Raw genomic sequence first — 27,465 nt, forward strand, 5'->3', positions numbered from 1 at the left:
ATCCACTACTCCCACCTTTTTGTAGGCGATCCAGTCAAACACCCTGTCAATGTCTGTGGCTCGCTGCACCTCCTGTGATACTGGATGTGAACTGGCCAAGCCGTCGAGCAGCATTACTTCATGTAGGACATCTGTCAGAAATCTCTGCTTTTCCTGAAATACAGTACATGCAATAATATCATGGACCGCTGTACATTTACGACTATATGGAAATAAGGAACATCAATCAGAGACTCATAGGCTCAGCAGCCTTCCTTACTCAGACCTGCTAAAGTAAGTCCGTATGGTCTGGTTGTCATTCACAGTAACCCCTACTAATTCCTGAATTAAAACCAACTGGAATCAGTTTTAATTGTGTGTACTGTGGAACCCACTGATTTGTGATTTTGGTTGCTGTGAAAGTCTATTTGACAGAAATTAAAATAAAGACCATTAAATTATTTTAAAAGCATGTAAAAGTGTAAATGCCAATTCAGACAAAACTGATATTCTACTTACAGTGAAATTACTGGAGTAAAAAAGAAGTTTTCAATCACAAAAATAAATGGATATTGAGATTTGCAGAGTTCTTCTTATCCATAGACCTCAAAATGCTTCACAAAGGTGGGTAAAAATAATTATAACCACTTTACAGATGAAGAATTTGTGGCACAGAGAGGTGAAGTGACTTGTTCAAGTTCCCACTACAAACTGTACATTTAATCTGTAAAGCTCCAAGTGCTCCACAGACTTCATCTAATTAATTCTCAAATCATCTTTATGAAGACAAGAAATATTATTAGCCCAGTCTTACATGTGGGGAAACTGGCACAAAAAAATTAAATGACTTGTTTAAGGTTAGAAAGCAAGTCAATGATAGGTGACCATCCAATTAATATCCAGTGGACGAATTTGTTTTCATCTCCACCATAAAAGTATATTATAAATATATGTCAGAACCACTGCAGATTTAAACTGGCAGTAAAGTTTACTAAATGCCCATGTACTAAATGTCCACATGTGGACTACGAGCACTCTCTTTCATGGTTCAGTTCGCGACACTTTCTTCAACTGAGGAATTTAATGCCCTCAAAGTTACACCAGTGTTGATGCCTCTGCTCCACAACCTTTTGTCAGCAAAGGAAGCAACTCCATCTGCTCAGGTTTTCAAGCCAGGTATAAATGAGAAAGGTGATTTTAAAAGTATTGTTAATTACAGTTTAAATATTTTTTTCTGAAATGATATATTTTAATGTTTATCTCTATTACAAAAGTTGTTGAACTGCTGTTGACCTAGTGGCATAATCTTAGGGATCTCCTGGGAGCATGGCATTTTTAAAGAGTCACTTTGATATACACAGATAAAATAACCACATGACTACATACTGTATTCTGAGCTTAATTTCATGTGTAGAAAGGTTTTGGTACCAATGTGTTAATTTAAATTATAAGACAGCTGAAAAGCTGTTTCAATGCAGATCCATCTGGAAATAAACCTTTATGTTAACATTCGTCAAGGTACAAGAAATGTACCTTGAGCTGATTATATATTCAAGCAATTAAAAACATTGGATACAAGAAAACCAATTACCCAATACATACTTAGTGTTTCAGCTAGCCATATTAGGTAGAGTTTATGAAAGGAAATGTAATCTCTTGTTCACATTATCTTTCATTTTAGAATTTCTAGAGTCATAAACAGTTAGGTGCTGGTACCTTTATAAACAGAAAAACTCAACACCATCTCAGAAGGGCGAGTAGGGACGAAATTCAGTCAAATTCAGGAGAAAACAGTTAAAGTGCAGGGATCATAAACCTCTTGGTTCACAGCTGGCTCACTTTCAGGCAACACTGGATTCCCTGTCTGTTTGGTCAACCATGGGTTTTTTAGTTAATCCAGATTGAACACATTTCCAAAATTCAGTTTGGAAATCATGATTACCAAAGATTTGTTCAGGTGAGTTTTGAACATGTACAATTTGGTATGAATTCATTAAGAAGTGACAATAGGGTGTCAGTCACATGATTAGCTTATAACAACCTTGAATCAAGTAGATAAGCAGATAGCAATCTAGGAAATTTTAAGGTGAGGTTATAACAAGATGAATAAAAGGTGTAAAAAGGAAATGTTATGTTTGTTTCTTAGCTCACATCTTGATAAGGCAAAAAGGTATAGTTTTGAATCCTGTCAGTCAGAATTAAAGCAGACTAACATTGCTGAGGCATGTTAACTGGTCGCGTTATAACTTAAGCTCAAACAGGGATACAAGCCAGAGATCTAACATGCTTTCAGACATGTTAGCCTGCATCTTAATGAGCATTAAGAGGTTTTTTCAATCACATTAGAACTCTTGACATTCTTCTTGTATCAAACAAAAAATAGGTATACAATATATTTTAGGGTTGTCAAGTGGGTATGCAGACTTAGGAGGCAACAGGAAACTGAAATGGAACAAGTAGTATGAATTGGAATCAGCTTAATTACCATGTTACTTTAACACTATAGCCCCTATTAGATAAAGTTATGTTAGTGTTGTACCTAGCTGTGAGTAACCTTGAATGCACCAAAATCATTAATACTAAATTTTGGAGAAAAGGGGACTTTCCTTTCCCCTGCAGTGTGTTAAATAAGATAGTATTGGTCTGTTTCAACATGACATCTATAGGACCATGGAAGCAGCTAACAGGCACTGTTGAGAACCAAGCAGAAAATCAACATGTTATAAGGTCAGTGAGCTATGAATGTGGTGGGTGAGAGGGCTATGACTTAACATGGAACAATTACAAAATATAGTTTAAGATTACTCTCTTCTGAGAACGTTCAACTCGGATAAAAAATACTGCACTCAATTTCTCATTGCCTGTGAACCCTGTACAGAAAAAAAGAAAGTGGAATTCTGCACACTGCGAAGAATGCAGAGTTTTCCTCAGATTACCTAGTCTCTGTTACATGACTCTGTGCGAATATGCTGCAAAGACAACTGGAGCTGTGCATGGAAAGTGTTAGTAACCCTATATGAGGACAGGGCTGCATGGTAGAAGAGGGATGACAGCAGAAACTTGGAAGAGGGTTAGAACTCTACAGGGCCAGTACCAGGACAGCAGAAGGTTGCTGAAATAAGTGGAGTACTACCACTGTATTCTCCAAAGCTAGACAAAAAACAAGAAACTGAGTCTTGATTCCTTCTTCTGTCACCACAAATGCACGATCTCTGCCAATCCAAACCTGATGCTCCTCCTCACCACCTTTCCTGTCTGCTCTGAGAGGAACAGTATGCAAAGTCAAACTCTGCTTGAATGGTGGATGGCAAAAGTCTGGAATCCCAGGCCCTCCCTGCTTGTGAAGAAAGAAATAGAGTATTGACTGCATTGCTTCAACAACCTCCTACTGCATCCTTCTTATTCTTGACCAGCTCCTGCACCAGCACCCAGTCATGTTCCAAGGAGGCAGAGGTTTGAAGGAAAAAAAAGATGCTGTTAAGGAGATGAATGTGCCAGCAAGTTTGCTTTTAATTTCAGTTACATCAACTCATTTATTTTCAAGGTCTATTCAGATTTTTACATTGACATCCATCATAATATCATCTAAGTGAATGTATCTTCATGGAGATAGATCCTTTTCCACTACATGCATCCGATGAAGTGAGTATTCACCCACGAAAGCTCATGTTCCAAAACGTCTGTTAGTCTATACAGTGCCACAGGACTCTTTGCTGCTTTTACAGATCCAGACTAACACAGCTACCCCTCTGATTCATGGAGATAGTTCCTTTTAATTCTGATCAGCAAGTTCCTCCAAATTTTACCTCTTCGAGCTTATCCTCGGCTGTTTTCCTCTAGGCTCTGTGCTCTTTTTTCCTTGATGACCATGCCCATTTTTGCAAATGCAGTCTGTAAATGGATTGTTGGCAGAGTTTAGACTCTGCTGCTTGGAGTGCCAGCAGCATGACTGTGAATGAAATGAACCTCATGGATAGTAGGGTATGCACATTATCTGCCTATAAAGATACTTCTCCAGAGTATTTCTGTCTGTGAAATTTTGCCATTCACTTGGATTTCTAGTATAGACTTTGGACTGTAACAGCAATTGTCTTTTAGGAGTCTTCTTCATGTATAAGATGCTACATCTTAAACAGTAAGAAAATGTGAAATAATGTTCCTTGAACAGAAAGGGCTGCAGCAGCAGTCGAAAAAGCTAACAGAATGTTGGGAATGATTAGGAATTAGATAGATTATAAGAAAGAAAATCAGCAAAGAGTCCTGTGGCATTTTATAGACTAATAGATGTTTTGGAGCATGAGCTTTCGTGGATGAATACCCACTTCGTCAGATGCATGTCAAAGAAAATATCACATTGCTTCTATATAAATCTCACGGTACGGCCCCACATTTTGAATACCGTGTGCAGATCTGGTCACCCCATCTCAAAAAAGATATATTAAAATTGGAAAAGGCACAGGAAAGGGCAACAAAATGATTAGGGGTATGGAATGCCTTCTATATGAGGAGAGATTAATAAGATTGGGACTTTTCAGCTTGGAAAAGAGATGACTAAGGGGGAGATATTATAGAGGTCTATAAAATCATGACTGGTGTGGCAAAAGTAAATAAGGAAGTGTTATTTACTCCTTCACATAACACAAGAACTAGGGGTCACCAAATGAAATTAATAGGCCGCAAGTTTAAAACAAACAAAAGGAAGTATTTCTTCACACAATGCACAATCAACCTGTGGAATTCTTAGCCAGAGGATGTTGTGAAGGCCAAGACTAAAACAGGGTTAAAAAAGGAACTAGATACGTTCATAGAGGATAGGTCCATTAATGGCTATTAACCAGGATGGGCAGGGATGGTGTTCCTAACCTCTGTTTACCAGAAGCTGGGAATGGGTGACAGGGGATGGATCACTTGATGATTACGTGTTCTTTTCATTCCCTCTGAAGCATCTGGCATTGGCTTCTATCGGAAGACAGGATCCTGGACTAAATGGACCTTTGGGCTGGCTCAGTATGGCTGTTCTTATGTTCTTTATGTTCCTTATGTAAAGGGGTACTCCTTTGAGAACTGCATAAATGCTGAATCAAAGTCCTGTGCATACAGGATAAGAATGCTGTAATGAAGGAGGGCTGTTGCTGCTTATTCAATAATGCTTTACTGAGACATAATGCAATGGAATAAGTTGGTTAGCATGACAATAAAATAATACTTGGGCTTGTCACATTAAAAATAATATCCAAAAATTAATATGAAATAGAGGGAAAGAATTTTAAAAACCCACTGGAATACATCCAACAACTGAACAAAAGAAATAATAGGAATGGTACAATACGACCCATAACTGATCATTATTATACATAAGAGATCAAAGGGCTAAACATTAAAGGCACTGCCTTTGTTCTGGAACAGGCATTCAAATGGTTTACAGATTAAGGGACTTATGTGAATAATGTTTAATATGAGTTTCCAAATCACTACATGATTTTCCTGTCAATCTAATCAGCAATATCTTCTCCAGAATAGATAACTTTTTCTAGCCATCAGGAGTATGGAGGGGATTTGTGTGATCTCTGGTGCCTGTCAAAAGAAGTGTTTGCAAGAGATAATACAACACATTTCTAGGTGAAATTGGACTGTAGAGGGATATAGTCTCTGAAGTATCCCAAGGATGCATAAAATAAGTGTACAACAAAGATCCACTGGCCATATTTAACACAAGAGGCAAAACTAACATCTCTCTGTTTGTCTGTATACTTTTAAGCAACACCACCCACCACCATCGTGGTTGAGCGACTCCCAAGTGTTTAAAAATAAAAATAAAATCTCCCTTCCCCAACTATAAGGAAAATGGCTTGATTAGCATTTTTTTAAATTGTGTGTGTGTGTGTGAGTGGTATGTGTATGTGTGTGAAAGCACCCATGTGTGGAAATTGTTGAGGGAAAGCTAAGTCAAGTTCTGCATTAGTTCTAAAAGTTTTGAGAGGTCCATGTTCATACTCATCTCTTATTCTTCCATACTCTTGCTCCAGCTCCCATGAGAGTTCTATCAATTTCCTGCACTCGGGAGACTTTCCCACTGGTTGATAGTTCCATTGTTCCAGAGAAATGTTGCTGCTGTTGGAGTTCACCACTGAGGAGGGAAACACTGTCTCTCGTTAACTAAAGTTAAACCCATGGATGGCTCTGAATCTGAAATACACTGTCCATTCAGATGAGAGCCACTGCAGGCAGCCAAGCACAGTGGTAATGTATTCACAGGCATCTGCTGCTAAGTTGGAGTATTTTCAGGGTTTGTGACTTCTCCAGCAACTGTAATTGTTGCTTCTCTTCATCCTTCTACATCTCAAGTATAGATGTGATTTAGTTATACACTAAATCAGCTTTGCTCCAGTTAATTTCCAAATAATAAGGGGGAGGTTTGAAAAAAATGGAGAGTTTTACAACAAAAAACATATCCCTATATTTACTTACTTCACTTAAAATACTGGTTAAAAAGATGACCAGAGTTCAAGCCTCCCAAAATCTTCCACTCTGAGTCTTGTTATCTCCTTGCAGCTGCCTCCACAGCAACAGACACAAGTAGGAAAATGGATGAACACATATTTGTTCCTGTATTAGACCCATCAGCACTGAAAACATTAGGCTTGATTTATCCTGATGATGCTGGGTCTATGTGCTAAATTCATTCTCCACAGCCACTACAGGCTGCTCCTCCACTGGAGGAATTCACATCCAGTTCAGTGGACCATAGGCAACATTTCAACCTTGGGAGAGCAGTTTTAAACTGTGGCTGGTGTTCCACCAGAGCCCCTGCCAATGATTGCCAAAGATTACACTAAATCAGAGCACTTTCCAGGTGTCATATAGCTGTGCTGGATTTTGAACTTCCAGGAACTGTGCTTTTTGGTTCTGAAAGCGATGAGGTCGAGGGAGCACAGGTCTTGGGTAAACCAAGCCCACTTTGTGGGTCTGGAAAAATCCGTGCAAGATTTTGTTCCTTTAAAATCTGCTTTCATGTTGTAAGCAATTTTAAAACTGTAGCCATATTGATCAGAGCAGACAGCTGAAATATCAAAACAAAACAAATAAAGAATTTGTCAATATGCACGCACCCAAATATAGAGCTATTTATGTGGCAACCAGACTTACCATTTGGAATACGGTTTTAGGTGAAGTGGGCAGTCAGGTTCAAGCAGAGAGGATCCGCTGGGACAGGAGTCTCTGTCTGAGTCTTCTTCCGCTGGAGGAGTTGTAAGATGCCAGGAAACTTCGCTCCCATCCTCACTCAGGACAGGGAGAGGAATTGTCAGGTCAAAATAATGCAATCTTCAGCAGTTTTAGCAGAGTTTCACTTTGAAATTAAAGGTTTACCCAAACCCCAAACTCAGGAGATGTGAAATCACATGACCCAAAGCTTCTGATAAGAATGGATATTTTATGTTTTTCCTCAAAAGGAACAGATAACATGGAGCAAGAAGGGAACTTGACATTCTCTAAACTTGTATTTAAACATCTGAATAAACATGTATACTCATTTATGTCTGATCTCTAAGCTGCACAGAATTTAACTACTCAAAGTAGTTGTCATAAACGGATAGCTAAGGGTTAATGTTCTTTTACCTGTAAAGGGTTAACACAGGGAACCAAACACCTGACCAGAGGACCAATCAGGAAACAAGACTTTTTCAAATCTGGGTGGAGGGAAGTTTTGGGTGTGAGTTCTTTGTTCTTTGTCTTGGGTCTGGGCCCTATTGTCTCTGAGAGTGATTTTTCTATCTCCAGGCTTTCTAATCTTCTGTTTCCAAGTTGTAAGTATAAGGATAGTAAGACAATAGGTTTATATTGGTTTTTTTGTATTTACATGTGTGTAGTTGCTGGAATGTGTTAAATTGTATTCTTTTTGGATAAGGCTGTTTATTCATTTTTTTTTCTTTTAGCAATTGACCCTGTATATTGTCACCTTAATACAGAGACTATATTTTATGTCCTTTTTCATTCTTTTTATATAAAGCTTTCTTTTTAAGACCAATTGGAGTTTTTCTTTAGTGGGGACTCCAGGGAACTGAGTCTGCAGCTCACCAGGGAATTGGTGGGAGGAAGAAGTCAGGGGGAAAATCTCTTTGTGTTAGATTTACTAAGCCTGACTTTGCACACCCTCTGGGTGAGGGGGAAGAGAGAGTAGCTCTCTCGGTACTTGTCTCTCCAGGACTTGAAACAGGGAGGGTAGAATCCCTTTGTTTAGATTCACAGAGCTTGCTTCTGTATCTCTCTCCAGGAACCCAGGGAGGGAACTCCTGGAGGGGAGGAGGGGGAAGGGAAATGGTTTATTCCCCTTTGTTGTGAGTCACAAGGAATCTGAGTCTTGGGCTCCCCCAGGGAAGGTTTTGGAGAGACCACAGTGAGCTAGGCACTGTATAATTCCTGGCTGGTGACAGCAATTACCAGGTCCAAGCTGGTAACTAAGCTTGGAGGTTTTCATGCTAACACCCATATTCTGGACGCTAAGGTCCAGATCTGGGAAGAAATGTTATGACATGGTGGCAGAGCGGTGGGATAAAGATAGAATCCAGAAGCCAGTAGGAATATTATATTTTTCTTTTCTCTGCTAGGGGCTTTTAAGCAGAGAGAGTTTGGTTTTAAACAGAGCCAGAGAGAATTTTTTTTTCTGCTCTCTCTTTCAGTTTTTGGCTTGCATATTAAGCAAGGAACCATTAAGCTGTGACATAGGGTTTTTTGTTAGACTATAGCACTCCCATTGAGAGTCAAGTACCCAGCACAATACAGATGCAAATAAAGTGGTTTTTCTGGTTTACTTTACATTTAAAAGATTAGCTACAGAAAAAAAAGGCACTGTTGCTAGGCAGACCCTAGGAGGCAACAGAGAACCTGCATTTCAGGCAGTAAACACCAGAGGGCGCCTCAGCAGAAGAAAGCAGGAACCTTGAGTTCCAAGGAAAGCCTGAGACAGGAGCGAGCACGGCAACAAGCCATGGACAAAGAAAATGAACATAGGAGACGGATGGAACTAATTAATGTAGAACTAGCCAAGGAAGAGGCAGCCCACAAAAGAAAACAACAAGAAGAAGAAGTGGCCAACAGAAGGAAACAAGAAGAAGAGGCAGCCTACAAAAGAAAACAAGAAGAAGAAGAGGTGGCCCACAGAAGGAAACTACAAGAAGAAGAGGTGGCCACAAAATAAAACAAGCAGAAGAAGAGGCAGCCTACCGCCGAGAAATGGAAAAACAACAAAAAGAAAGTGAAGAGAGGGAAAAACAGAGAAAACATGAACTGGAGTTACCGCAGGCTGGGTAGCATGCTCCAGCCAATCCTAACAACCCTTCGCCAATTATAGTTCCACATCCCAAGAAATTTCCCACCTACAAGGCAGGTGATGACACTGAGGCCTTCTTAGAAAATTTTGAAAGAGCCTGTCTTCGGTACAGCATCTCTGAAGACCAGTACATGGTAGAATTGAGGCCACAGCTCAGTGGACCTTTAGCAGAGGTGGCAGCTGAAATGCCTAAGGAGAAAATGAACGACTATAAACTCTTTCAAACCAAGGCCAGATACAGAATGGGGATAACCCCAGATCATGCCCATCGGCGTTTCAGAACCCAAAAGTGGAAACCAGATGTGTCATTTCCCAAACACGCCTACTATGTTGGGAAAAATTATGAGGCCTGGATATCAGGAAACAATGTTAACTCCTTGGACGAACTGCATCTCCTCATACAAATGGAGCAGTTCTTGGATGGTGTTCCTGAGGACATAACATGGTACATACTAAATGGAAAACCGAAAAATCTCACCAAGGCGGGGGAGATTGGAGCCAAATGGATGGAAGTGGCAGAAAGCAACAAAGCTACTGTCAAGGGGAATGAATACCCCAGGGGGCACACCGACAATAAACCCCACAACCGCGGGCAACCCAAGACCCCTCCTACAACCCAAGGAAAGCCACAGACACCCTATTCTTCCACCTCACCAGTCTCCAGTAACCCACCTCGACCCAGTGACCAGTCAGCTGGAAGATGCTTTAAGTGTAATGAACTGGGACATATCAAGGCCAACTGCCCAAAAAACGCCAACCGTGCAGTTCATTACACCACCATCACACCAAAGATCCCCAGGCCCAGATGGCTCTCAAATACCCTTGGAGTGAAGGGAAACTTTGAGAGTAGGTGGAAAGAAGGTTACTGCGTGGAGAGACACGGGGGCACAAGTGTCAGCTATCCACCAATCCTTCGTTGACCCCAAATTCATCAACCCAAAAGCCCAAGTGACAATTTACCCATTCATGTCACAAGCTGTAGACTTGCCTACAGCTGAACTGCCTGTCCAGTACAAAGGCTGGTCAGGAATGTGGACTTTTGCAGTCTATGACAATTATTCCATCCCCATGCTACTGGGGGAAGACTTGGCCAACCAGGTGAAGCGGGCCAAGAGAGTGGGAATGGTTACACGTAGCCAAACCAGGCAAGCTTCTAGACCCATCCCTGAGCCGTCCACAGATGCCCCGTCTGTGTTACCAGAGACCCAGACAGAGGTAGTGGACCCGGATTCCATGCCAACCACTGAAACAGCCACAGCACCTCCAGTCCCAGGCCCGGAACTGGAACAGCAACCAGCACCAGCAATTGCAACCACATCTTCAAACTCAACGCCAGAGGGCGCCAGCGAGCCTGAACTGGCAGAAGCAGCAGACAGCCATACCCAAGAGGCTCAGCCAGAGCCTGAAATAACCCCTGGTGCACCAGCGGAAAGCGGCTCACCAGCAACGGAAACAACCCCATCACCTACATCGCTTCCAGAGGGACCAAGCCCAAGTTCCCAGTCTAAGGAAGAACTGGTGTCCCCAGCCTCAAGGGAACAGTTCCAGACTGAGCAGAAAGCAGATGGCAGCCTTCAGAAAGCTTGGGCAGCGGCATGGAGCACCCCACCGCCTCTCAACTCTTCTAATCGATCCCGGTTTGTTATACACCAAGGACTTTTATACAAGGAGATTCTTTCTGGTGGACACCGGGAAGAATGGCAGCCGCAAAAACAGTTGGTGATTCCAACTAAGTACCGGGGGAAGCTCTTAAGCTTAGCCCGTGATCATTCCAGGGGCCATGCTGGGGTGAACAGAACCAAAGACAGATTGGGGAAGTCCTTCCACTGGGAGGGGATGGGCAAGGACGTTGCCAAGTATGTCCGGTCTTGTGAAGTATGCCAAAGAGTGGGAAAACCCCAAGACCAGGTCAAGGCCCGTCTCCAACCACTCCCCATAATTGAGGTCCCATTTCAGCGAGTAGCTGTGGATATTCTGGGTCCTTTCCCAAAAAAGACGCCCAGAGGAAAGCAGTACGTACTGACTTTCGTGGACTTTGCTACCCGATGGCCGGAAGCAGTAGCTCTAGGCAACACCAGGGCTAACGCTGTGTGTCAAGCCCTAACAGACATTTTTGCCAGGGTAGGTTGGCACTCCGACATCCTTACAGATTCAGGATCTAATTTCCTGGCAGGGACCATGCAAACACTCATAGGGTGGGAAACTCATGGGGTGAACCACTTGGTTGCCACCCCGTACCACCATCAAACCAATGGCCTGGTGGAAAGGTTTAATGGAACTTTGGGGGCCATGATACGTAAATTCATCTACGAACACTCCAATAATTGGGACCTAGTGTTGCAGCAGTTGCTTTTTGCCTACAGGGCTGTACCACATCCCAGTTTAGGGTTTTCACCATTTGAACTTGTGTATGGCCACGAGGTTAAGGGGCCATTACAGTTGGTGAAGCAGCAATGGGAGGGGTTTACCCTTTCTCCAGGGACTAACATTCTGGACTTTGTATGCAACCTACAAAACACCCTCTGACACTCTTTAGCCCTTGCTAAAGAAAACCTAAAGGATGCTCAGGAAGAGCAAAAGGCCTGGTATGACAAACATACCAGAGAGCGTTCCTTCAAGGTAGGAGACCAGGTTATGGTCTTGAAGGCGCAATAGGCCCATAAGATGGAAGCATCATGGGAAGGGCCGTTCACAGTCCAAGAGTGCCTGGGAACTGTGAACTACCTCATAGCATTTCCCAATTCCTCACTAAAGCCCAGAGTGTACCATGTTAATTCTCTCAAGCCTTTCTATTCCAGAGACTTACAGGTTTGTCAGTTTACAGTCCAGGGAGATGATGCTGAGTGGCCTGAAGGTGTCTACTACGACAGGAAAAAAGACGGTGGCGTGGAAGAGGTGAACCTCTCCACAACCCTGGAACATCTGCAGCGGCGACAAATCAAGACGCTGTGCACTAGCTTCACCCCATTGTTCTCAGCCACCCCAGGACAGACTGAACGGGCATGCCACTCCATTGACACAGGTAATACTCACCCAATTAGAACCCCACCCTACCGGGTGTCTCCTCACGCCCAAGCTGCTATAGAACGGGAGATCCAGAACATGCGACAGATGGGCATAATACGCTCATCTACCAGTGCATGGGCATCTCCAGTGGTTCTGGTACCCAAACCAGATGGGGAAATACGCTTTTGCATGGACTACCGTAAGCTAAATGCGGTAACTCGTCCGGACAACTATCCAATGCCATGCACCGATGAGCTATTGGAGAAGTTGGGACGTGCCCAGTTCATCTCTACAATAGACTTAACCAAGGGGTACTGGCAAGTACTGCTAGACGAACCTGCCAAGGAAAGGTCAGCATTCGTCACCCATGCGGGGGTGTATGAATTTAATGTCCTTCCTTTCGGGCTTCAAAATGCACCCGCCACCTTCCAGAGGCTGGTAGATGGTCTACTAGAGGACTGGGAGAATATGCAGTTGCCTACCTCGATGATGTGGCCATTTTTTCAGACTCCTGGCCCAAACACCTATTACACCTGGAAAAGGTTTTGAGCGCACCAGGCAGGCCGGACTAACTGTTAAGGCCAAAAAGTGTCAAATAGGCCAAAACAGAGTGACTTACCTGGGACACCAAGTGAGTCGAGGAACCATAAACCCCCTACAGGCCAAGGTGGATGCTATCCAAAAGTGGCCTGTCCCAAAGTCAAAGAAACAGGTCCAATCCTTCTTAGGCTTGGCCGGGTATTACAGGCGATTTGTACCACACTACAGCCAAATCGCTGCCCCATTGACCAACCTGACCAAAAAGACCCAGCCGAATGCAGTTAAGTGGACTGGTGAGTGTCAAAAGGCCTTTACCCAACTTAAGGCAACGCTCATGTCTGACCCTGTGCTAATGGCCCCAGACTTTGACAAGCCATTCCTAGTAACCACAGATGCATCTGAGCGTGGTATAGGAGCAGTTCTCATGCAGGAAGCAACGGATCACAACTTCCATCCTGTCGTGTTTCTCAGCAAGAAACTGTCTGAGAGGGAAAGTCACTGGTCAGTCAGTGAAAAGGAATGCTACGCCATTGTGTACGCCCTGGAAAAGCTACGCCCATATGTTTGGGAATGGCGGTTCCAGCTACAAACTGACCATGCTGCGCTAAAGTGGCTTCATACTGCCAAGGAGAACAACAAGAAACTTCTTCGTTGGAGTTTAGCTCTCCAAGATTTTGATTTTGAAATTCCGCACATTTCAGGAGCTTCTAACAAAGTAGCTGATGCTCTCTCCCATGAGAGTTTCCCAGAAACCAGTAGTTAAAAGTATTCTTAAAATGTAAAAGTCTTTTAGTTATATACTTAGTGGTATATGTAAAGGTGCATGTGTTGTATTAATCTGTCTATTTTAAAGTTCTAGGAGGAAATCGCCGCCAGTGAGGTTCCCCACTGTCTGCAATTTGGGGGGCGTGTCATAAACGGATAGCTAAGGGTTATGTTCTTTTACCTGTAAAGGGTTAACACAGGGAACCAAACACCTGACCAGAGGACCAATCAGGAAACAAGACTTTTTCAAATCTGGGTGGAGGGAAGTTTTGGGTGTGAGTTCTTTGTTCTTTGTCTTGGGTCTGGGCCCTATTGTCTCTGAGAGTGATTTTTCTATCTCCAGGCTTTCTAATCTTCTGTTTCCAAGTTGTAAGTATAAGGATAGTAAGACAATAGGTTTATATTGGTTTTTTTGTATTTACATGTGTGTAGTTGCTGGAATGTGTTAAATTGTATTCTTTTTGGATAAGGCTGTTTATTCATTTTTTTTTCTTTTAGCAATTGACCCTGTATATTGTCACCTTAATACAGAGACTATATTTTATGTCCTTTTTCATTCTTTTTATATAAAGCTTTCTTTTTAAGACCAATTGGAGTTTTTCTTTAGTGGGGACTCCAGGGAATTGAGTCTGCAGCTCACCAGGGAATTGGTGGGAGGAAGAAGTCAGGGGGAAAATCTCTTTGTGTTAGATTTACTAAGCCTGACTTTGCATACCCTCTGGGTGAGGGGGAAGAGAGATTAGCTCTCTCGGTACTTGTCTTTCCAGGACTTGAAACAGGGAGGGTAGAATCCCTTTGTTTAGATTCACAGAGCTTGCTTCTGTATCTCTCTCCAGGAACCCAGGGAGGGAATACCTGGAGGGGAGGAGGGGGAAGGGAAATGGTTTATTCCCCTTTGTTGTGAGACTCAAGGAATCTGAGTCTTGGGCTCCCCCAGGGAAGGCTTTGGGGAGACCACAGTGAGCTAGGCACTGTATAATTCCTGGCTGGTGGCAGCAATTACCAGATCCAAGCTGGTAACTAAGCTTGGAGGTTTTCATGCTAACACCCATATTTTGGATGCTAAGGTCCAGATCTGGGAAGAAATGTTATGACAGTAGTATCCTTCACACCGACTCTTCTTGCCAAAACATTTATAAACTCTATTGGAAAAGAATATTTGTTCATGGAAATTTCTTTTCTTAGCTGCAAATCAAACTAAACTTTTGGACTGCGATGGTTAAAAGGGACTAATAATATGTAATCAGAATGTCTTGAAATGTACCTGTCCACATCCTATGATAGTGCCCAAATAAATCTGTTAGTCTTTAAGGTGCCACTGGACTCCTTGTTGTTTTTGTGAATTATACATGAGTTTCTAGATAATTTCATATGGAATTTCCATTATATCATATGAATCATATAACGCTTTACTTCAGCAAGTAGTTACTGAGGGGAAAAAAACACTCTGTGCGATATTAATTAAAGACTTTTTTCTTAGAGGCACTAGGAGACTTTAACCAAAAAAGGAGAGATAAAGGGAGGTTTTTTTTAAAAAAAGGAGAGACCAAATCTTTCTCATTGCTGAGCCAGCATGATATTGACATTGGGTTACAAGGATCAAGCAGACTACAGCTGAGGTCTGAAATATCAAAATAACAATAAAACAATAAAAAGGACGCACGTCTTAAGTCTACGTCTTCAAAAATGTTAATGATTTATCTGGGCTTTCTTGTGAAACAAACAAAGCCTAAGAACATTTTATTGAGGGAGATAAACATTTTAGGAGGCAATTTAAGACAAAGTACATTAAAGATATGCATAAATCTAATTGCAATATTTATTTTTTAATCCTGCCGGTGAGAATGATAGGCAATTGAGATCATTTATCAAGGACTTGAGCAGTACACTTTGAGATGCTATAAGAATTTAGTTTAACGGCATTTAATTTAATGATTTCCCATTAATATTTGCTTTTATACTCAAGAAAATTCTCTCACCACAGCATTTTAAAAGAAAAATGTTGGTATGCAGACTTACTATAACATGAAGCTACTGCAGGAATGGCAGAATCATCTGAGCATGAAGAACTGTAGTATGAAGGATAGCGTCAGCTCACTTAAAGAAAGTAAAGGATTACCAGCCACATGAAAAATGGAGGTTTTACTCCTGATACTTCAGTCAAATGTTTCTAACAAAGAGAATATCCCCAGGAAACATGACCATGGTTTCCAAAAAAGCAGTAAGCAGATGTGGGAAAGAGAGGGCTGCCTTTTCCCCGTGCGCTACCTGACAGAGAAGGAAGACAATTCAATGTGTGACACTGAGGTACTATACCTTGACTAATCCAATATATTTGTCACTGGAGCCCAAGCCTTACAAAATAAAGGAGCAGGAGAAGGCCACTGGGCTCTGTGAAATGCTTTCTCAGTGTCAAGTAAGGTAGTGACTGCTAAAGCATTTGTCATTTGTGTTTGATGGATAAAAGTGAAAATTACATGCCAGTAATTCCTTTTGTCACAGTCCTGTATTCCTATCCCACTAACAGAGATATTCAAGTACAAACAGCATGATGGCTCCACCTACCATGAAACAAAGAGGTAAAAGAGCTGTTAGTAAAGTCCTATATATAAATGTCACTGTCTGCCTTCTTCTCTTCAGAAGTGGCAAACCTGCCTCAGAGGAGTGGGGGGGGGGGGCGAAATGTAGGATGAGAGAAGACAGGACTATGTCAAAGGGAATTACCAGTGGGTACTTTTCCCTTGTCATTCGTCCCGCTTCTGTCATACTGCTAACAGAGACACCTACATCTACTACCACCAGCAGGGGTAGGTTGACCTTCTGATGTCACTTGTAGGAGTTAATGACAGAAATACACCAGGATACAGTCAGATACAGCTGGTACTGCCTTGCTTGCCTCTAATATGAGAGGCTTACCTCTCACTGATTAGGAAATGGCAACACATTTAGTCTTCAGGAATTTCATATGCTGGGCCAGATGGTAGATATGTTAGTGGCAGTTTTCCTCTTATAACAGTCATAAAATCACATAAGTCATTGTTTCAATTTTCTGGACATTCAACAATGAGATTAAACAAAACTTCAAAATGCAATATCTTGGGGCAGAAAGGGTTAGCAGCAAAAAAGGGAAGAATAATGTGTTAATTAAATGAAACTCATTGTTTACCTTATGAATAATAGCAAGCAAGAGGCTAAAATTCACCTTCTTAGAAAAGAACTGAAGGTATAGGGCTGATAATGAGGATGCTCAGCTCCCTGACCTGCCTGTTTGACATTAGCATGATCAAGGAAGCACCTTGCAGAACAGGAGTTTAAGAAAAGCCCCTCCCGGAGATTAATAGAAAGGCTCTCAGTAGACTCTTAAACATGAGAGACTGGCCTCTATAGTGACAGCGATGGGAAGAGGAGAAGGAAAGCAAGATCCACTATAAATGTGAAGCAGGTAGGCCCACCACACTAAAGAAGATAGTACAGGAGGAGACAAGGAAGAAAGTAGTTTCCTCAAAGGGGTGGATAGAATACACTAGCTAAACAGCAAGAATTTTAGAGGCCTCAAATGGAGTCCTATCCAGGGAACAAGGTCCACACAGGATGTGATATGCCTCAGAAAGTGAAGAGTAGACCAATTTAAAGTATGGGGAAGAGGCAGAACCTGAAAGAGATAATCCAGAGTAGCCTGAAGTCAGTCCTAGGAAATGAAAGCTTTAACCACTTTGCTAGATGTCTTGAGTTTTTAGTGCTCGGCAGGAAGGACATGGTGGTTTGAATTTACTAAAGCCACTGGAGCCAGTGTGGAAGCAGAGAAGGAACAGGTCTGCTACTGGCTGACTAGCTGCAGAAGGGAACAGAAACTGTGCTGCCTGATTCCAGAGAGAAACAGGAGACTGGAGTAGAGAGTGACACAGTAAGGCAGGCAAATTTCTATACACCTTGCAGTCTATAAGGATTATGGGTTCTAAACCATGTGAAAGGCACCACTCCATGGGCAGAAGGGAAATAGTGTAATGGACTGGAACATTTCTGTGTCCATTTATGTAATTTTAACTGCCAAGATATGTCAAGGATTGACCAAGAGCAGCTGATTGTAATGCCTGACACATTCCTGCATGGGTAACACAAGACTCATCAACTGCGACTGTTTTCTAATCAGAGGTCTACCTCTAGGACAATGATTTTGCTATAGGCTGAAGGAAACTGATTTGCCCAGTTTGGACTCCAAGTGGGCTGGGACTTCCTGACTAACCACCTGATGGGAGTTCTAAAGCTGAGCAGTTGGTCACCTGAACAAAAGGGGAAGAAACCTTATTTAAGGACAGGATTTGCTCCAGGCTCCCCTTTTTCTCAATGGCAGACCATCGTCATATATCGGGAGGATTGTACGGATGCAGAAGACAGAAGAAGCCTACCCACTTGACACATGGAGAGGGCATAAGGACTCACAAAAAGGGGTGAGCAAAGCCTCAGAGTAGAGAGAAGAAAGTGTTTTGTTGTTTTCCTAAAGAACTATAATTCTTCTATGCTTTGAGAGTAAAAGTACTGCACGTTTAGGAATGCCTATACAAAGCTTGTTTCTTTACTTGCCATGTGGTCCCCAAGGAGTTAAACTATAAACCAAAGCACTCCATAGCAAGGTGGAGCTTGGTAGGCGCAGGTGGAAGAAGGAGAGGGACATGCATAACTGGAGAGGCTTAGGATGTGAAAGCACTTGCTTCAGGGACAAGGGCAGTTGGACTGTAGAGTTCCAAGGAAGAGGGCCAGAAAAGAGGTCTGCATTCGAGGAGACTGGCGACCATCAACTAGAGGGACTCAGCCAAGTCTGTAACAAGATGGACTGACAAATCCAATATCAGAGCCTATAAAGACTGGTGACCCAGCTGGCTCCTTAGGCATCTCCCTATATAGATCTCTGAAAGACGCAAAGGGCTCTTTGCCCACCTTCTTGCTTTTGCAAGATCTTATCCTTTCCCCCTCTTCAATTCTGCTTCCTTCTTCTTTCCTTTCATCTGTCTTCTCTTTGATCTTGGGTCTAGAAGGACAGGTCATAGTAGAGTAAGAAAGAGAAGGAGTAGGGCAGGACTATGGCTGTATACCATTAAGTATAAGGAAGCAAAAGTGAAGGAATGGACTCAGACCTTGTATATGGAACTTGATTGAGAGATTTCTTGACTCCTCGCTTTTTTATAGGTGGAGCCTTTATGCTGATGGTCCATGAACGATTGATGATATACAACAATGTATTTTTTTCTCCTAAAGCTAAGACTTACCTTCCTGCCTTGAAGCCCATCTGATCAGTATCTATGATACGTGGGATGATGAGATTACATTTGAATGCAAGAACTATAACAATGATTTAGTATTACAATAGACATATGAGATTTAAGCCCTGATTTAGCACTTTTTAATTTTTAATAGAAGGATGATGAAGCATGTTACAGGCATCATTTAATTTTGAGGTATCTTTGCAAACAAAATATACAGAAGTAGGAGAGGGCTTCTGCTTGAAAAGCTTTGTAAGATTTCACAGAAAATATGGCTGCACTGGAAGACTGATTTGGTTCCCTGTTTTTAACCCCTGGAATGACAAGTCGTATTAGAAATTGGCTACTAATTGTACATTTAAAAAGTGTAAGATATGTCCTATAAAAATTCTTTGGTTTCCTGTGTTAACTGAGGGCTAAGCAGTAGAGAGTGTTAATGCATACCATTGCTAAGGCTATCTTAACAAAATGTACCAGCCTTAGTCTTTTATTGGTGTCTAGACCAGTTCAAAAAGAGATATGATAGCATATTCTGTAACAAACTGGAAGGGAGGAGTATTTGATACTTAAGTCCCAAAGGTTTGAGGATCAGAGGAGGATTACAAGAGTAAAATTTCAAAATTGTAAAAGCAGGTCAACTTTCTACCTTTCCTCATTCTTTGGGAAGAGACTGGATTTTACTATATTATTTTTGGCTTTCCTGATGCAAATCACTCTCAAAGACTTGCGTGATCATATTCAGTGGAACCTTTTATGCATATTTCACAGGTCTGAATTACTGTTGATGCAACCGCATGCAGCCGCCTATGTTGTTGCTCTGGCTATTTAAGTAACATCATTATGAGAAATTGTGCTAAAGGTTCTTGGTGTTGCAACTGATTTAATGTAGCTTGTAATGTGTACTCCTTCACTTTTGAATAAATGGAGTTGTTTGGAGAAGTTTTTCTTTTGCTAATTGCTTCTATTTGTTGCTTAGGTTTTTAGATGTCAGAATAACCTTAGTAGCACATGTACTCTTCATTGATAACAAAAAAACAATCATAATGCCAAAATCTGATAGCTGTAGCCAACCCTTACTTGTTAGTCCTACCATCTTTATAAAAAGAATGAAACATCAGATTATTAATTCCCACTGTAGTCTGTAAAAAACACCACAGTAGGATGCTGTACTGTTTAACTTGTTATATGTTCTATCTTGCCATCAGTTTTCTAACTATATAGATGTCAGTATGGTTATTTTGGTATCTAAGGCTAATGATATCAGAAGCCTCATGAAAAGTTTGTCAACCCTCCTTTTTCATTTAAAATAACTTGACAGATAGATATTTTCCAGGCACAGCCATTTTGCTGTTATTAATTCTAATTCATACACTGCATGTTTCTGATTTCCAAGGTTTAACTGTCATACTTTGCTCAACCCACATGCCTTTTGGTCTTCCAGTATGTTATTTGCATAACACTGAACATTACATTCACTCCACAGGAATTCTCAAAAAATATTCTCCATTCAAGATGACTTCTAAAGCAAAGTTATTCTGGATTTGTTAAAGTGATTATATGGAGAACAAAAGACTATGATGATTCAAAGATAAAAAACTGTGTGTGAACACTGTAGTCTATGACATTTCCCTCTCTAAAATCATCAAGAGCTGCCAGATTCCATTGCATTTATAATTAGAATGATTATATTGTAATTCAATATGTGTTCTTCAAAAAGAGGAAGAAAATGAGTTTTATTACACCCAAAGCTGGGTGAACCCAACAAGCTGACCTACGTGAGGCAGATGTCAGTTCAGGTATAGATTTATTTTTCTTTTTTTCATAATAAAATTATAAATCAGAAATGTTACACCAAAACAAATTAAACATGGCACAGAATAAAGAAATCAGACTTCAAACAGAAACCCAAAGAGTTCCCATGTACAATTATTTAAGAGTTTGTAGTTTATTTAATTCTTGATTATTACATCTTGGATTTACTTCACAAAAAATGAGTGGACTAAAACTATGGAGCTAAATTCAAGAAGTGACAAAACAATTTTAGAAGTTAATGTGCATGAGTTTAATGAAAACATTCAAATTACAAAATCTCAGTTTGAAAATCTTTATCCCACAAGCTGTATAGATATAAAAAATTGTCACCTAATGATATCTAATACTATCAGCTCAAAAGAGAGGCAAGTTTACAAAGAATAAAAGAATTCATTCTTGGGACATTACAAAATAAACAGACACCTTGAACATGTTCACGGGGCAAGTATCTCCTCTTTTATGCTTGTAACTCTCACTAACTTTTACCTTTCCTTACCATTTAAGTGGTCAAGGTATTGCACCTTCTGATATTCAAGAATAAAATAAGATATAAGTGGGAATGACCTAGGCACTTGATCAGCAAATAGAGGGACTCAAAAGGGATGACCCAATTTGTACTTCCTGGCTCTTTCACCGGTGGGCCAATGGTTGCTACACATGTTTCAGAAGACAGAAATTGATCCTATAACTACAAGTATATGAATGCATGTGACAAACTATGCTCCACACTTTAAGTCTTCAGTATATAGATTAACACAGACTGCTAGATGCCTAAAATAACAATACCATTACAGATAATTTAGAAAAAGCATAATATTGCAGTAATATATTCAGTTTCAATGTATTGACTTACCTGAATCTTCCTTCTCTATTTATATTGTTATAACTAAAAATGCAATGTTCTGAGAACCTCAGAAAACACTATCGAGATCTTTCATTAATATACAGTTTTCAGAAATGGTTGGTGTTCAATCACTACTACCCTAGTATGAAATGTCTTTGAATGGAAAAGTGGCAGTTATTTTAACATTTGGTTATGATACACAAGACCTTATTCATTTTGTAATAAATAGCAGATTACACTCTTGGAATGCTATGAAATGATTTCACATCCACTGATTTTGCTTTATTGGACATCAGATAATTGCTCACACTATTTGGTATTCTTCAGCAGACCCTGACTGTAACATAAGCAAGAGTATAACAGGAAAACATCCTTTCAGTGGAGTATCCAAACTAATGAAATAGCATGCACTTACCATATTCCAGCCTGGGTAGAGGTAGTCTGTCCCAACAAATTCAAAATAGTGAGCAAAACCTTCTTTTAGCCATACATCTTCCCACCATACTGGAGTCACAAGGTCACCAAACCACTACAAGGAAAGTCCAACCAAACAACATAAAATGTTGTTTACATATGTGTGATTTGTACACAAAACCACCATTACTAGGCTTATTATTAATAATAATGACAATATTTTACACTTATATCACACCTTCCATACAAAGATCTAAATGTTTTACAAAATACCAATGAACTAAGCTTTACCTGTGAGTTAGGTAAGTATCAGATGAGGAACATTAAGTGTCTTGTAGTAGGTTGTACAAGACATCTCTGGAAAATTAGGAACAGAACCTAGATCTCCCAAGTTTTAGCCTTTTTTGCCTTCTATAAGACGGTCTATTCAGATCAAGTTTGTTCACTGGAATAACACTGGGAGCCCATTTTTACAATGGTGCATAAGTATTTGACTGTGTGATACTTGCTGATGCTAATGGGAGTTGAATAAGTAAATCATTGTGCACTACTTTGAAAATATATCTCAATGTCTCAAGTATTTTTTTCTGAATGAATAACCAAAGTCTGTCTCTGTAAACGTCACTGGCAGCTTTTTTATGCAATTAGAAAATAAGGTGAAGCTAACATAAGAGATAATTTTGAACTTTGCATGTGGTCACAAACTATTAAAATAAACAGAGACAGAACAGCAAATGGATATTCTAGAGAGAATGATTATTGTGAGATTACAGAATCAGCTATTGATGCTGCAATTAGAATGGTGAGTGTATGGAAAAAAAAAAGAATTGGGCAGTCATCTATTTGCTTCCAAAACTATGAGTTTGTTTGGAAACTATCATTGGGGTATGAATGAGCTGCCTTACATTTGTGCATCACTATTCATGAAAAAGGAATGGTGGTGAAATAGAGACAGGTATAAGTGCTGTGACTGGAGATTGTGGGTGCAGTGAGCAAGGGAGGCAGTACCAAAGTGCATACCAAAGAGAGATTAACTTTATCAGATTGGCAGTATTGGGCTTCAGCAGCCAACAGCTAGCACCTGAATGAGTGAAGATAAATGTAATGAAGATCAAGGAAGAGAACTGCAGATGGGGTTGAAAAAAGTGATCTTGATCATACGTTTTATGCCAACTGAGAGTGAAATTAAGAGAACAGTTAACGGATACCTACTGATCAATTACTCTTGTTATTATTTACGTAAATGCTGACAATATGCTTAGCTATCTATAAGACCAATAAGGCAGTCCCTGTCCCAAAGAACTTACAGTTAAAAAGATAGATAAAAAACACACTGGAAATCCATATGCACACATAACATAATCCCAAACTCTGGAGATTTAAGGGAATATATTTTGACCACAAACAATTTATGATGAAAAAGGATGAAATAAATAGTGATAGGTTAATATTCATATTCATATTTATATCCAGCAAACATGAAACAAGTATTAGAAATAGGAGGGAGATTTTGTTTAAAAAACCCTAAGGTTGGGTTCAAGTTGATAATATTGAAATACCATTACATATTTTCTTATAATTCAGGATGGATTAATAAAATTTTAGAAACATTGGGATGTTATTGATTAAAGTATAAATAAAGTAAAAGCAAAAGTATATAAAAGGCAGAAACATAAAAGTAAAAGTATATATAAAGCAGAAACATATTTTCTAATATATTCAAAACATTATTAATCATGATACAGCATCTCATTTTTTAACCAGTCTTACTACTGAGAGTTTTTCCTGTTTATCAAGTAATAATTGCAGCAACAGGACTACAGGTACTCAGTTTTGATCATCCAATAAAGAAATATTTATATAGGTATGAAAATAATGTGATATTTATATGAAATGCGTGTATTTTCTTTAACATTCTTGTGGATTGCCAAATGTCAGAAAGAGCGCTAGACCTCTAAAAACACCAATTAATAAACACAAATGTAGGAAGGTGATACTACTTTTCCAGCTGTTAGATGTCTGACAGGAAAACATTATCCTATTAGCATCCTACAGTTTGTGGGTACTGAACAGATTTTTAAACTGAAATGAGCAGGAAAAAAAAAGATAGAATGAGATTTAATCAGAGAGAGGCAATTTAATTTTTTTATTAGAATATTGCCACTGCTTGAATTGAATGAAGATTATTATTTGTGGGACTTTTGGAGGAAGAGATTAGTATGTACTGGTTGAGATAAGAAAAGTGCTGAGAATATATTTAATAAGGGTGGGGAAGGCTCTGTTTATTTCTTACATGAGTACTGGAAGCACACTTTCTTTTCTCTTTTTCCTTTATGATTATTGAACATTCACAATGGTTTGGGGATTTTTCTTTGCTTTCCTTCCTCTGATACATGTTTCTGTTTAAATTATTCAGTTATTATATTCTGTTTTGTATTTGATCATTTTGATCAATTGTCATCAGATATTACATTTTTTGAATTCAACTGATTTTCTTCTATACAAAGGGTGCGGTTCTGACCGATCTGTACTATTTAAATATTATGGATCACCTACCCTGTTTGAACTTCTTTAATAATATTATATTTGTATGTGATGGTGGGCAACTAACTTAAGTTGATATCAATATCTGTGCTATTAATTTCCAGTTCATGACCAGTGATCAGTATGATTCTTTCTCAGATGATGGATTTGTTTGGATCTGGAGCAAATGCTTTTGTGTGGGAACAATATGTATTTTTCCACTTGTTATGTATTTATTTAATTATATATGAAAATATGTTAAAAGAACAGGAAGTCTGAAATGTCAAACAATCAAAAGTTAGGAAATGAGAGAAGTGAAGTTACCCATGGAATCTTAATCAGCTCCCCTTATGCATACGTATTATGACAGTTTTGCCAAGCAACACACAGAAGCCAATGGCAGAGCACAGAAATAGAGTGAATTCTCCTGGATCACAGTTCAGTGCCTTAAATACAAGGAAATATTTTTCTTTCTAAAACCCTCTGCCTCAATTCACTGTCCATCCCCCAAACTGAATGATATTGGGGTCCTGTAGGACAGCACAGTATGAGGACACATAATTAAAGATGTGTATAAACGCAAAAGAAGACCCAACTAAGGTTCCTTAGACAATTTTTATTCTAGCATTTCCTAATTTTTGAGTGCTTAGCTTTGTAACCTTCACATTCTTTTAAGAGATTTTTTTAAAATGCATTTGCTTAGCTTTTTGAAAACAGAAAATTGAAAAAGGTAACTTCCATCATGTTTACCCCTGCCACCTTTCAGTGCAGGTTATCAGCAGGATTTTAGCACAGGATCTTTAGCTCTGAAGCACAAATCTGGTAACAGCAATTGGTTGTTAACCTCTATGCAACTCAGCCATTAGAAGATGATATACAGCATACTTTCCCAGTGGCTCACCTAAGAGGTAGAAAAATATTTTGAACACTGGGGATCAGGATTCCTACTTCTGGGGGTGAATGTGGTTTAGTAGCTATAAACGGCACAGCCAAGCACACAGATCTTGCACATCCACTCTATAAGGCAAAGCGGCTAAGTGGATGAGACTTATGTCTGCCATCTCAGAGATGTGGCTTTTACTAAGCCTGCCAGAGGTAAGGTTATGCTTCCTCTCAGGTATCTTATCTGCAAAATGGGGATAAGAACTTACTCAAAACAAAAACTGTGAAATGCAATGAATTATTAACAGAACTCAGTTGAAGAACGTCTTCATGCAGGCCAAAGGGTATTTTGCAGCTTCTGTGTCGACTGTGTGCCATCTTGAGCTGTGTAGAGTGCTCTGCGAGCCCTAAGAATATACTAATATAAGCAGGTCTGAATGAGCTCTCCCTTGACATCTAGGGATGCACTGGGGGAAAAGACTTTAGGAGCAGATCTTATTGCATAGACACACCTACTCTGCCTAGGTGTTCAGCAGACAGACATGCTTTGCCAAAGTGGTCAGTTCTGGCTGGTTTTGGTTTACAATTCACTTTAGCACTGAATGCAGGGGTAATGAAATGTTATTCTTATTGTATAACTAGGAGCAGCAGAACTACACTTAGCATGCCCTGACTGAGGGGGGTCACTCTAACCTGAACCTCACTTGCTAAGGAGGGGGTAGAGATCTCACTGAAGATGAGAGGGAGTGGGTATGAGTGTTCCCACCTATTGGTGTGGATGCTGCCTAAAGAGTCCTAGACACCATTTGACCTGTTCCTCTCCAGTGTTTAAAGGTGAGCTGATTGGATTCAATTCAGAGTCTTTGTTTCTGTTCAGTGATTACCAGAGCTGAAATCACTGATGAGCAGTTCTGGTGTGGGAACAGTGTTTCAGTGGGAAAAAAAATGAAGAGGCAGCAGAACAGAAGTTCCCTGCTACCCAGTGAAATCACTAAGAGCTCGGTTAATTGGGGGGCCTCCGAACACGGCACTGCAAAGGAGGCAGTGAGAGGCAAGCAGCAGCAGCAGTGATAGTAGTGGCAGAGATGTGTTCTGGCAGTGATAGCAGCAGAGGTGGTAGCAATCATCCACTGGTAGCAGAGTAACAGTGGCAGCTCGTGTCCCCTTTGCAGGGTTGGAAGGTGGACTCATGTGAATGCACCTCTGAACTCTCAACCAACTGTGAGTGGGGTGCAGTGGAGGAAAAGAGAGAAGTGGCATGTGAAAGGGACATTTGTTCAGACTTTCACACTGCAAGGTGGGAAACTTCGGCACAGGACACTGACCAACATAATGTGGAGTGCATGTTTGCTTAAGTTTACATGCTTTTGAATCTGGTAGTGATGTTTTCCCAAATTAATGCTGAATTCCCTTTACCTTTTTAATAAACATTTCCTTTTATTATACACTGAGTCAATGCTTGTGACTGGGAAAGTATCACCTCTTAGAGTCACTCCAGGGCTGAGTTTTCCCACATTACAGGGTGGGAATTCAGTCCAGTTCTGTTCTGCATTGTAAAGAGAAACCCCTAGCTATTGAACTCAGCACTTGCTGCTGCTGCCTCCACCTGGTAGAAGGATTACACTAAGAAAAAAGCAAAATGAAGCTGCTGAATAAAAATGGTAGAATAAATAGTCTGAGAACAGATGGTCTTATGGTTAAGACACTGAACTCAGGCAAATCATACTCTCTCTGCCTCAGTTACTCATCTACAGAACAGAAATAATACTTCCTTTTTTCTGTTTTGTCTACTTATACTGTAAACTCTTTGGGGCAGGAAACTCTCTTACTGTGTGTTTGTACAATGGTGCCTCTAGACACCACTATCATAAAACAACAAACAATGATGTGGGCTGGAGGGAAAGACTTATAAGGAAAGAGTAAAAGAGCTAAATACGTATAGAGGCTTGTTCTCATTTACACGAAGGCCACCTTCACCTCACTCTGGCAATGTAAGCGGGGCCTTAAAGTAAACAAATGCAGTTTTCACCCTGCTGGCATTAGTGTAAATGAGAATCAGGCCAATAAACTTAGCAAATTGTTGATGTGATAATTTGCCACAAACATTTTACATA

At 40.3% G+C, this 27,465-nt stretch overlaps 1 protein-coding gene across 1 annotated transcript in view; it reads right to left on the reverse strand.

Annotated features, from left to right (window-relative positions):
* TRHDE (thyrotropin releasing hormone degrading enzyme) overlaps positions 1–27,465 on the reverse strand; it is a 330,847-nt gene that overhangs the window by 141,202 nt on the left and 162,180 nt on the right. The window contains 2 exon segments of the mRNA XM_030548722.1: positions 16–153; positions 21,948–22,061. Coding sequence (XP_030404582.1) covers positions 16–153; positions 21,948–22,061 — 252 coding nt within the window.

This window comes from Gopherus evgoodei, chromosome 1, assembly GCF_007399415.2.
Source record: "Gopherus evgoodei ecotype Sinaloan lineage chromosome 1, rGopEvg1_v1.p, whole genome shotgun sequence".
Classification (NCBI taxonomy): Eukaryota; Metazoa; Chordata; order Testudines; family Testudinidae; genus Gopherus; species Gopherus evgoodei.